Source organism: Rana temporaria, chromosome 4, assembly GCF_905171775.1.
Source record: "Rana temporaria chromosome 4, aRanTem1.1, whole genome shotgun sequence".
Classification (NCBI taxonomy): Eukaryota; Metazoa; Chordata; class Amphibia; order Anura; family Ranidae; genus Rana; species Rana temporaria.
Window position 1 is genome coordinate 188,917,035 of NC_053492.1, and position 13,576 is coordinate 188,930,610.

At 41.9% G+C, this 13,576-nt stretch overlaps 1 protein-coding gene across 1 annotated transcript in view; it reads left to right on the top strand.

Annotated features, from left to right (window-relative positions):
• Positions 1–13,576, top strand: part of LOC120936840 (probable cation-transporting ATPase 13A4) — a 299,354-nt gene that overhangs the window by 215,605 nt on the left and 70,173 nt on the right. The window contains exons 14-16 of the mRNA XM_040349544.1: positions 947–1,097; positions 1,378–1,464; positions 5,598–5,754. Of these exons, the coding sequence (XP_040205478.1) occupies positions 947–1,097; positions 1,378–1,464; positions 5,598–5,754 (395 nt within the window). The remainder of the gene's footprint in view (positions 1–946; positions 1,098–1,377; positions 1,465–5,597; positions 5,755–13,576) is intronic.

Below are 13,576 nucleotides of genomic sequence, written 5' to 3' on the forward strand. Positions count from 1 at the left end.
AGCTAATCAAGCTCTTCCCTTTCTAGTCCTGCAGCAAAAGAGGGATCTATTGCTTGCTTATAATAGAGACTTTGCAAACTGAGAGTGTGCTGGGGTGGCCTATGAGGGTATACATATGCAGAGATATTGCAAGCAGACATCATGCTGGAGTATGGCCATGAGGGTGTACATATTGCAGAGATTACATTCAGAAAGCATGCTGGAGCAGCCATGAGGGTGTAATGGAGAGATTTCAGTGAGAGAGCATGCTGCAGAAGCCATGATGGTGTAAATATATGCTGAGATAGCAGTCAGAGCATGCTGGAACAGCCATGATGGTGTAAATATATGCTGAGATAGCAGTCAGAGCATGCTGGAACAGCCATGATGGTGTAAATATATGCTGACATAGCAGTCAGAGCATGCTGGAACAGCCATGATGATGTACATATATGCAGAGATTGCAGTCAGAGAGTGTGCGGCAGCAGCCTTTAAGTTGTACATACAGTATATGCAGAGATTGCAGTCAGAGCATGCTGGAGCAGCCACGAGGGTGTACAATGCAGAGTTTGTATTCAGACAGTGTGCTGGGGTAACTTACCATCCGCTCCACCATGACCGCATGAGAAAATTTGGTTGTTACCGCACAATCGAAAGAATAACTCTATCCTTGGTTAACGCAAAATTCTTAGTGAATTGAACTTTCACAACTGATTTACGGCATGCGGTATTTTACCGCATTTTATTTGCCATTATTTAACTCTTAGTGAATCGACCCCTATTTCAATTATTGGCATTTATAAAAATAAAATCAGTATTGCCTTAATGTATTTTTAACTTATTTGATGGTGTTCATTTGGGACAAGGTATTTATTTATATGTGTTCTACAGCTAGTTATGTCTTAGCTATATGCTTATTTTAACTCTTTTAGATATGTTCCCTAAAATTTTCTTTACATCTTTGCAGGTTCCAGGATATGAATTTGCTTAAAAGCTCTAATAATTTGTCCTGGGGCCTAGTTCTTCAGGCTATGACTAGCTGCCATTCCTTAATCAAGATGGATGGGAAAATAAATGGAGATCCACTGGACTTGAAAATGTTTGAAGGGACAGGATGGGTACATTATTTTCTTATATTACACTAATCTGCATTAGGTTGGTTTTTAATACTGGATTATAAGTAGTAATCAAATTAAGGCATTTACTAAAATCATGTTATCTGCTCACTAGGATAATGTTCTCTTATATGACATTACTCATTATATGACATACTCTTATCTGTAATCCCATTAAATGTGTTAAAAAATCAGTGCATCCTATAAGGATAAAGAAACGTAGGTTATGATTTAGGTATACATTTTTCTTTTTTTAAATTTCACTGTTTGAAATTTGCAACAGGAACTTCAAGATTATCAAGCTAAAATTGTAGAAGATGGGCCACTGATCACTTGCACAATAGCAAAACCTGGATCTAAAGCAGTAAAGGCAAGTTTTTTTTTATACTATTTCATCTAGAACATGCAGGATAAAGAAACTTCTACAATGTAGCAATGTGGCACAGCTGCATACATATTTTGTAGGAACTGTAATTCATTTTAGTACCGAGCTTAAATTAGCCAGTGCAGATTACCCAACATAAAGCAACCAGAGAAAAGAAGGAACAGGCATGTGTTAGAAGAGACTGTAGTGCCCATTGCTTGCTGGACGATTAATGAATGATCCTAGACTAGATCCACACAATGCACATTTTGAAAGACTAAACAAACATAATGTTGGCTACATTGCATGGCGAAAAATATGGAGACACCTAACCATCACACCTATATGAGCTTGCCGGACATCCCATTCTAAAACAAATGCCATTATTAAAATGTCCATCCACACCTCTTTTTGTGGCTATAAACCTTTCCAACAGATTTTGGAGAGTGTGTGTTTGTAGAAATGTGTGTCTACATAGAGCCAAAATAACATTTGTGTGGCCAGGTATTGATGTTGAATGAGAATACCTGGCTTTTAATAGGCATTTCAATCCATCCCAATGTTGAGGTTAAGGCTCTGTTTAGGTTGTTCCATCCAAAATTTGTCCATGCCTTTATGGATTTGGCTTTGTGCACATGATGGAACAGAAAAAGACCTTCCACAAACTTCTGCCCCGGGGTTAGAAGAAGACAATTGTCTAAAAGGTATTTGTATGCTGTAATATTATGAGGACCAGTCTTTGGAACTACACAAATGTAATACATTGAAGACTATATGAAGGTCAGGTGTCCACAAACGTTCTGCAATATAATGTACATATAAATTAGGCTAGGTTTCCACTATTACGACCTGAAAGTCGCGCGATTTTGTCTAGATTTTTTACTCATTGGAAATCATGGGGAACAACTTGTCATGCGACTTTGCAGTCCCAAGTCGCATGATAAGTCACACTAGCCTTAAATGTTACTTTAGGCATAAGGTTCAGATTTTTATTATCGATATAAAGGCTTTTACATATCTGTATTAAAACACAGCTTTTCTATAGAAACATTTATTATTATTTGTTTTTACTTGATAAGTAACAAGACTTGATAAGATTTTTTTCAATTTAGATACGTGATAACCTGTATATTAATAGGTATCTGTAACTAGTGTTTCTTTTTTGGGAGAGATAAAATACACATGAAGAAAACCTGTTTTTTGCTTTCTTTTCACAAGTTGATCCGGTCACAAAACACTTAGCCCTGGTCCACATTGATGCTACTTTGAAATTGTGCTTCTTCACTTGAAGTAGAGCGATTTCAAAGTAGCATGTTCATCGCGATTTCAGCTGCTACTTGATACATTTGTGTGGCTTCATGCATAGATGCCTTTTGAAATTACACCTGAAATCGGCAAAATTAGTGCAGGAACTACTTTTAAAAATCGTTCTGGCACCGCAAAATCGCTGTCGCACCGATTGGAACAGTGCCATTGCCTCCAATAGGCTGCGACTCGTCATGCAATTTGATCTCTCAAATCGCATGACAAATCATTCCAATGTGAACCTAGGCTTAGGGCAGGGGTGTCAAACTCAATTTCATCATGGGCCGTATCAGCATTATGATTACTCTCAAAGGGGCCGGTTGTATCTATAGGATTAGATGTCCAGCGCATCCCATCCCCTTACATTAGATGTCAAGAGTCACCCAACCATCAAAAGTTGAGTCCCCTACTCTCCCTTACATCAGTGTAACCCACTTTCATTATGCTACTGCTGGGAAGAAGCTGGATGCATTGCTTGAAAGCAGAAAGTCAGGGTCTGGAGAAGGACCTGAGGAAGGCTAGAGCTCTCCTGCAGCTGCATAAGAGGTGTGAGGGCCACATGAAATGGCCTGGGTGGCCGGATTTGACCCGCGGGCCTTGTGTTTGACACCTGTGGTTAAGGCCTTGTACACACGGTCGGTCAAAACCGATGTAAACGAACTGAAGGTCCGTTTCATCGGTCCAAATCGATGGTGTGTGGGCCCCATCGGTCCGTTATCCTTCGGTCCAAAAATTAAGAACTTGCTTTAAAATTCAACCGATGGACGCCTAACCGATCGGTCAAAACCGACGGTTAGTATGCATAAGCATCGGTTAAAAGCCTGCGCATGCTCAGAATCAAGTCGACGCATGCTTGGAAGCATTGAACTTCGTTTTTCTCAGCACGTCGTTGTGTTTTACGTCACCGCGTTGGACTCGATCGGTTTTTTTAACTGATGGTGTGTAGGCACATCAGACCATCAGTCAGCTTCATCGGTTAACCGATGAGAACGGTCCTTCGGACCATTCTCATCGGATGGACTGATCGTGTGTACAGGGCTTTAGAGTGCCTCCATTCTAGATGGAGGAGTAGTGGAGATACTTTTGGACAGCAGCATTGTCAATCTGGGGAAAGGGTAGTATAAGATGGACTAGAAGAGTTCAATGGACATAACTGACAAATTAAAACTGAACTCCAGCTAACATTTTATAAGCAGTTACAGCAAAAGTTATTTTTACCTTTTGGGAGAAAGGTTTTACATAACATAAATAAAAGCTGACCATTTAAACACCCCTTTCAGTGGTAAATGGTTTGTCTCAACTTTCTAACTGCCACCTTTGCTGGGTGGCTTGGTCTGTTAAGAGAGGGGGGGGGGGGGTAATTCTGCTTTATGCATTCTAAACCTTCTAAATGCATAACAAAAGACCATTTGTAATCTGGGTAAAGTACACAGTAGAATATATTTTATATTCATTCAACATTTGTATATATGTGCTTTAAGCTCTTAGAGAGTGCAGAATAATTGTTTAAGAGTATATGAGTTTTTATCAGATTTTTTTTATTACAATCAACAGGGCCAGTTCACACCACATGCAGTCCAGTGCGGTTTTTTTTCTGTATCAAAAACACAAAGAACGTAGGTTATATGGATTTCAATGGCATAGTTCACACCAGTGCATGCAGTTCCAGTGCTTTCCAGTTTCCAGAAAAAAAGTAGAACATTGTGCATTTTTCCTGCACTGGATGGACTGGAATCCTTTAATAGCATCAAAAATGCACTGGAATGCACCTAGACGCACTGGAACACACATTTCCTTATTTAAGGTTAAGAAAAAAGAGGGGGAAATAATGCACTGGGCATCATTAAAATTTCACCAAAAACTTGTTGAAAATGTGCATGCAGAAAAGCATCTGGAATGCATCTGGACTTTGTTTCTATGGTGTGAACTGGCTCTTGATATCAGTTAACACCTTTATGACCACGTAAAACATTTATGCATCGTCCAAGAGATGTGCTTTAAACCTGTCAGTGTTTTTAGGTAGAAAAAAACAAAACAAAAACAAAATACATACTATTGTTTCTCGGTTCGACTATGGGCAGGAAAAAACAAATCACACACACATACGTGGTGTTGCCACAATTGTCAGGAGTAGGGAATTAATTTTGCAGGTTTTCTTGGTGGTGGGTCATGGCAATGGCACACAATTATACAGCTAAACTAAAAATATATATATATATATTTTTTTACTATTTTGGACCAATTTTGATAATAATAAGAAAATTGGGAGATACTCATTAATATTTCCCACCACATAAAAGTCTAATTTGTCCTAAAAAAAAACTGATATAACCTACCTGGATACACAAAGTAATTGTGATGATAAGTACAGTTATGTTAACAAATCTTGAAGTTGCAAAAAAGGACTAGTCATTAAGGTTTGTTTTGACCCTGGTCATGAGCATTCTCTCATAGGAGAGAAATGTAGGGTATATAAAACACACGTTATAATGCACTTTACTGTAAATGTATGGAGATGCACAGTTACCTATGGAAAATGAGTATGAAAAATACAAATTAAACAGTAAATTAGGGAAATATTATAACTTATGTCAGGTTACAACTAACCATTCTGGTCTAAATCTTCCTCTCCCAGTTATATGAATCTTCCCAAAGGGGAGATTTACCAAGTATATAACAAACTACAAAAATATGTTTTCATGTTAGTCTGTAAATGCTTAATTTGTTTGAATTTTTGATGTTTAACTATGATCATGTTGTGTATTATGTTACATTTTAAATAACCACCTAATAAATAGTAAGAACAGTAAGTAACAGTAAATGTTATCATCTAGATACCCGTGGAAGGCATCATCATTCTACATCAGTTTCCATTCTCCTCCACTGTGCAGCGTATGTCAGTGATCACTCAGGTTATCGGAGAGAGTGACCTAACAGTGTTTATGAAAGGAGCTCCAGAAATGGTTATCCGTTACTGTAAACCGGACACAGGTTAATATTAAATAGTATTGAGTTTAAAGTTTGGTAAAATAAGAAAAAAAAAAAAGAACCAGTTATGTGGTATTTCAGTTATAGGTGGAGTGTGGTGGGTGAAGTCACTTGCTGGCTTTTTATATATGTTAGAGACTATTTTGTAATGTTCTTCTCTTCCTTACTACACATCTGCTTTACTGCTTATATTTACTGGACCTTTCTTTTACTACTTAATGTATGTGTTTTGTTGCTCCTTTGTTTACTTTGCCTCTGTTCTGTTCCACTGTATTGCTGCTCCTTTGTTTTGCCTCTTTTCTGCACCTCTGCATTACTGATAGTCTTTACTGCACTTCTGCTTTACTGCTTCTCTTTGCTGCACCTCTGCATTACTGATAGTCTTTACTGCACTTCTGCTTTACTGCTTCTCTTTGCTGCACCTCTGCATTACTGATAGTCTTTACTGCACTTCTGCTTTACTGCTTCTCTTTGCTGCACCTCTGCATTACTGATAGTCTTTACTGCACTTCTGCTTTACTGCTTCTCTTTGCTGCGCCTCTGCATTGCTGATAGTCTTTACTGCACTTCTGCTTTACTGCTTTTCTTTGCTGCGCCTCTGCATTACTGATAGTCTTTACTGCACTTGTGCTTTACTGCTTCTCTTTGCTGCACCTCTGCATTACTGATAGGATAGTCTTTATTGCACTTCTGCTTTACTGCTTCACTTTACTGCGCCTCCGTAATACTGCTCATCTTTATTATACCTCTTTATTATTGCCCCTCCTTACTACACATCTGCATTTCTGCTTTTACTTACTGCACCTATCTTTTAGAACGCCTTTCTTTTATTGTCCCTCTGCATTACTTCTCTCCTTTCTCAGTGCAAGTGTATGCATCGACTCAGGTTCACTGTAGGCTAAATGAGCTTATTGCTGTAGTTAATAAGCCACAATATTAATCACATTTCCTGGGATTCAGCTGAACTGAATGCTAAATGCTGAGAGCATGGAAACATTTCTATTTGAAATACAATAGTACAAATGTGCACTGCAACAGTATGCAAGCAAAGATGAGCAAGTAATGTCAAAATGTACTTTCAACTAACTGTTAAAGGAAACGTTAGTCAGAAAGTGAAGCCCTGATGCCTGTCTTCATGCTGAACTCTTTTTCTGGTATAAGTATGTAAAACATTACAAAATAAGTGCCATTACTGTTTAAATTCCAATAATGCACAGTCTCATCCTTCTCTGCACAGCCTCAGTTGCTTTTCTTGGCAGTATAACTAAAGTCAGTGAACCACAAGAGACGATCTGCTGACATCCTAAAGATCTGCTGCTGCTAAAAGTGTGTGTGTGTGTTTGGGGGGAGTTCAGGGAGATGGGAGAGTTTTAAACAAGGAAGCAACTGTTTTGGGCTGTAACAAAATGGCAGCCTCCCACAAGAAGAAAGAAGAGCAATGCTGGAGGATATTTACAGCACACACTAATGTATGTACCTTGCACCCACCGCTGTCAGAATACACTGGTCAGTGACTGCAAATGATTGTCTGCTTTGAAAAATTTCCGACATGTCAAATTAATAATTTACTTCTGTCAAGCATGCAAGGTCACAGCCTGATCCAAATTTGGTTGGTCCCTACTTGAACTGCTGTATTAACCACTTAAAGAGGAAGTAGAGCCTCATGAAAAAAAAAAAAAAACCTGCAAGACAAAGGCATAATGAGCTAGTATGCACAGCATACTAGCTCATTATGAGGTACTTACCTGAGATCGAAGCCCCCGCAGCGACCCTTCTCCGTCGCCACCATTACTCCCGGAGTGACTTTTGGGTATTGTCGCTCCGGCGCTGTGATTGGCCGGAGCCGCGATGACGTCACTCCCGTGCATGCGCGCGAGAGCCGCCAGTGCCGATCGCCTTCACTAACGGCACGCTCAGTGCGCCTGCGCCGTAAAAACATCAGTGCAGTCTTTTCTGACCATAGTCAGGCCATAGGATCACAAGTCAAGGAAATCAGGCCCTAGTAATAAAGTAAATAATAAATTAATAAAGTAGTTTAAGGCCTTGTACACACGACCGAACATGTCCACTTGAAACTGTCCCACGGGCAGTTTCCGGCGTACAAGGCTGAATTGTCTTTTGGTCCGCTGGCTTGTACACACCAGCGGACCAAATTCCCGTCGGACCAGAACGCGTGCACGTAAACCATGTACAACGTCACTATAAAAGGAAAGACCAAAGTCAACGGCGCCGCCCTCTGTTCCGCTTTTGCTAGTTACGGGTTTGCTCGTGTTAGTGAAGGTTTGGTTAGAGCCGATTCGCGCTTTTCGGTCTCCGCGCTTTAACAGGTTGTATTCTGGGGTTCAGTGCGTGTGCTTGCGGGATCGTAGTTGGCAATCGGGTACAGGCTTTCAGGTCGTGCTGCTTTGCAGTTGCGTCCTGTCCGCTCGTATCTGTTTGTCGCGCGTTCTTTGCAGGTAGTGCTGGATTTGGGAGTGCTTTCTGTTGGAGTGTGTTCTTGACTGACCAGCCGGCCGGTTTGAAGCCATGATGGAGCAGCAGCGTCAATTTTCGCGAATTGGTGCTGGTTATGGGATTGCTTCTGGATTTGCTCATAGATCCAGTAGTTTGGCCAGGAACAGGGGGAGGAGGCGTTCCTGGACCAAGAATTGGTTGCGCCAGCATGACCAGTTCTCTCATATGCCTCTGCTTAGGGAAATCCAGGAGAATAATCCTAATGACTATAGGAACTTTCTCCGTATGACGGACCCCGTATTCAACCGTCTGCTGGATCTTCTGTCCCCCTATATCACGAGGCAGGACACTGTGATGCGCCAAGCCATCAGGGCCGAGCAGAGGCTTATTGCCACGTTGCGGTACCTGGCGACTGGGAGGAGCCTGCAGGACCTCAAGTTCTCGACAGGCATCTCTCCGCAGGCGCTTGGGGTCATCATACCGGACACGTGTTCTGCCATCATCAAAGTTATGCAGAAGGAGTATATTAAGGTAAGTTTCCTCATTTTAACCTCACAATCTGTCTTTAATAATGTGGGCAAATAACTATTTATTTTATTTCCCAGATATGCTGTGTGTTTAACGTTCCCTTTTCTCCCTATGCATGTTGATATAAGCTTTCCATGTTCTTTTTCTTGGCCTACCTGCATATTTGTACCTTACCCAATATTAACCTGTCCAGCATTCTATCCTAGGGACAAAAAGAGGGGGGTGTAATGGCGCTTGCCACTAAAATAATAAGCAAATGATTAATAATGAGCACAAATTCATTAATGACCAGTAAAATTGTGTTTCACTCCTTATTCCTTGAAAAAACCTCCAAACATCAACACCAATGATGAGAAGGATGAATATCGTGAAAAATAATGAAAATCCAAAATATATGATTGACTAAAAATCATTTCGGTCATCAGATATTTTTCCAAATTAATTTGGCAAAATAGATAATATATAAAAGTGAGAAAAATGAATCCATCAGTGAATAAAATATGAAATCATACATCCAGTGTATATTACAATAAATAAAAAACTGCAGGAAAAATGCAATAAAGAATAATTGTATCAAAAAAAGTCCATGTGCACAATCCCTGTGCTAGAAAATGTATAAATAATGTTCAATCAAAATAACGGTGCTTCAATAATTTTTTTAAACAGTGTGTGGTGTTTCAAAAACAATAATCCAAATAATAAAGTGCTTCCAAAGTGCAAATGTGCTTGAATAATAGCTGTAATCCACCGTACAATCATTCAGTGTAACTGTGCAGAACCAACACCAGTGTATGGTAGTACAAGCCTCTCACCTTAGGAAAGGCTATATTGAGCCTATAATGATTGCTGAAAAGCCCAGCAGATATCCCTGCAGATCAATGCTTCCAGGACAGCTTTTTCTCCAAACTCCCAGCTGCAGGTCTCACAGGTCCTAGCCAGAACACTCCCAGCATGCATGGCACTCAATAAAACACATATGATATCCCCATAGTGTAGTATGCAAACATAAGGGTTTTACTGAGCAAAGGTAATGCACTCACATTTAAAACGAATTTAAAAAAATCAGGCAGCAAGTAGCTGACAGACGTGTGTCTCTGAGTAGTCTCCGTTCTCGGCCGCGAACGGAGATGACGTCACCGACGGCTCTCCTGAATCTCTCCTGAATCTTGACGCGTTGCGTGGCAGCCCGACGCCACTTAATCATAAGGCTATCTTTAAGCCGTCGGTGAGGATTAAGCCGTCGGTGACGTCATCTTCGTTCGCGGCCGAGAACGGAGACTACTCAGAGACACACGCCTGTCAGCTACTTGCTGCCTGATGTTTTTAAATTCGTTTTAAATGTGAGTGCATTACCTTTGCTCATTAAAACCCTTATGTTTGCATACTACACTATGGGGATATCATATGTGTTTTATTGAGTGTCATCCATGCTGGGAGTGTTCTGGCTAAGACCTCCAAGACCTTGACTTGGAGGAGTGGTTTAAGTATTTTAATACTGCTGGCATTTCCTTTCTAAAATTCCTGGTTGACAGAAAAATCACTAAATTGGGGAGACTAGATGAGGAAATCAAAACCTTAAAAACAAAATTAGACCCCTCCAAGGATAGTGAAGAGTACAAAGAAAAATCTGTAAATCTCCTTAATCTCCTGGAAAAAGAGGACAGGGACCAAAGAAACAAAAAGAAAAAGAAATTTAACAGGGATCTGGAAGACTACCAGAACAGTTTGGTTTTTAATTGGCAGAAAAAGCTGCTTGAGGAATCAAACAAACAGAATGCTACGGAGATGGAAGTCTCCAGTAATGTGAATGGGAATCCTATCATAGGCGAACACTCTACAAACCCTGCGGGCCCTAGAAAGAACATCCAACACCTAAGGGGAGGGGGAACCTTGGGGAAAGCATCCCCTAGGAGAGGTCAGGGACCCCCAAAGGGACCACCTTTTAAGAATCAAGGTCGGCCACAGGGGGCTTTCAGACCTTTCCCTGGTTCCCAATATATGGGTGGGCCGCCACAGGGTTCTTCTGGTTATCCAATCCCCCATAATATGGCCCCTTCCAACTCTGGGAATTATTACCAGAGTTTGCCCTCTAGGCCATCAGAGCCGGGCACTCGTGGTAGAGGATGGGTTCCTGGGGGCCCAAGGGGAAGAGGCCAAACTTCGGATAATAGTAGTAATTGGCGTCAAGGGCCCACAGGAGAATTAGACTACCCCTCCCCTACTTATTTCCAACCAGATTCCGGGTCGGGATGGGAGTACAATGTACCAATCGCAAATACTTTCTTTCCGCTGAGTGATAGGGATGGACCTGAGAGATATCTAACCCCAGATGTATCTAATTACAGTGCCCCGGGGGAAGGCGCTTGGTATGCACCCCCTCCATCCCAGTACTACAATGCTCCCACCTTATCCGGTGTTTCTCTGGCGCCCAACGGTTCTTCGGATTGGGGTTTTCACAGGCCCGGTCAGGGTACCAAAAGGTTAGGAGAAAGAGGAGAGGGAACAGAGGGGGGAGGAAACACAGGACAGCCCAAACGCTCCAAAACCTAGGGGGTAGGGGCATTTTTAATTTGAGTACTAAAACCTTGACAGACTCTGAAAAATCCTTGCTGGATAAGGGTCTTAAATTTGCACCCCCCCCCCAGTCTAAACAGGTTCGGAACGTACATGGATATACACAAATTTATCAGAAAAAAAGAGGTACATGGTCGGTATATCTCCCACTAATCAATATTTAGATAACGGTTACGTACACTCTGGTTTGTCTAACTCTTCTCTGTTCAACCCCCCTGGGGGACTGGCACTGTCCTTGAGAACTTTCAGGGACGTTCTATTGAGAGACCTGGAGGCAATGGATATAAAGAAGGCTAGACTTAACAAAGTTCTACAGGAGGGATTAGATTCTCTTTGTAAGAACAAAGAATTCGTTATCAGACCGGCTGATAAGGGGGGGGGGGGGGATTGTTGTCCTGGACAAAGTAGACTATTTGAGGGAGATGCATAACATCGTCGATGACGTTAACACCTACTCTATTCTACCTGGTGATCCCAAACTTAAGTTCAAAAGAGAATTGGAAATCCTAGTGGAAAGGGGATTATTTGAGGGTATACTAACTACTAAGGAGAAACTTTTTCTCATACCCAAGGCCCCCCGCACCCCGACCATTTACTACCTCCCAAAACTGCATAAGGATCCAGTCTGCCCCCCGGGACGCCCTATAGTAAGTGGCATAGATTCTATCACCTCCCGGGTGGGCAGATATATTGATTTTTACTTGCAGCCTATAGTAAAGAAGGTTCCCTCCTATGTTAAGGATTCGAGGCACATCATGAATATTTTAACTGACCTTACAGTTACTTCTGGGATGTGGATGGTCACTATTGATGTGAAGTCCCTGTATACCATCATACCCCATTCCTTGGGAATGGAGGCTGTTAATTATTTCCTTTCTAAGGAGTCAGGGCTTCACACCAAACAAGTAGTGTTCATTATGGCCTTACTTAAATTTGCAGGCGCATCAAACTATTTCTGGTTTGATAATGAATTCTACAAGCAGGTTACGGGAGTGGCCATGGAGGCAAAATATGCCCCGAGTTTGGCTAATTTGTTCATGGCCAAGTGGGAGGAGGATGTCATCTATTCAGAAAATATACCTCAGGTTGCCCTATGGGCAAGGTATATTGATGACATCCTCCTCCTATGGACCGGTGAACAACAAGACCTTATCTGTTTTATTAACAATCTTAATTCCAATAATAGAGGGATAGAGCTAAAATATGAAGCGAGCCAGACCAGCGTCCATTATCTGGATCTGATGATCGGTATCAAGGATGGTGCTTTTGCCACCTCCACATATTTTAAGGACACAGATCGCAATGCTTTCATCCCCACAGACAGTTGCCATCATGCCCCCTGGCTTAAAGGAGTCCCTTAGGCTGAGGAGAAATTGCTCCGATCCCCATGAGTTCCTGAATCAAGCTGTGGTTCTCACTGACCGCTTCTTAGAGAAGGGGTATTGCCAAGAAACCTTGAAGGAAACTCTCAATCAGGTTACAACTATGGATAGAAGTGATCTATTATGTGAGAAAGGGTTGGCTGAGGGGAACAAACATTTTGAGAGTGTGCCCTTTATTACCACATACTCTATTCAACATCGGTCTATCTCCCATCTAGTCCAAAAACATTGGCACATTGTCAGAAGTGATCCGGTGCTGAGGGATATCTTGCCACCAAAACCTAAAGTGATTTTCAAAGGGGTTCAGTCCCTTAGAAATAAGATTTCAGTTAATGTGATCGATCCCCCCCTTAGAGGTATTGGCCCAGATTCAAGAAGCTATTGCGCCCGCGCAACCATAGGTTGCGCGGCGCAATAGCTGTTTTGCTCCCGCGTAGAGAATGCCCCTGATTCAGGAACATCGCTACGCGGACTGCAGCCTAGGATATGACAGACATAAGCCTCCTTATGCCTTCATATCTCAGGCTGCATTCTTGCGTTGGCCGCTAGGGGGCGCGGCCATTGTGATCGGCGTATAGTATGCAAATTGCATACTACCACCGATTCACAAAAGTTGCGCGGGCCCTGCGCACGCAAGGTACGGAGTTTCCGTACGGCGACTTTAGCGTAAGGCTGCTCCTACTCATAGTAGGAGCAGCCAATGCTAAAGTATAGCCGCCCTTCCCGCTCGTGAAATTTAAATTTCACGTCGTTTACGTAAGTGATTCGTGAATGGCGCTGGACGCCATTCACGTTCACTTAGAAGCAAATGACGTCCTTGCGACGTCATTTGCCGCAATGCACGTCGGGAAAGTTTCCCGACGGAGCATGCGCTGTTCGCTCGGCGC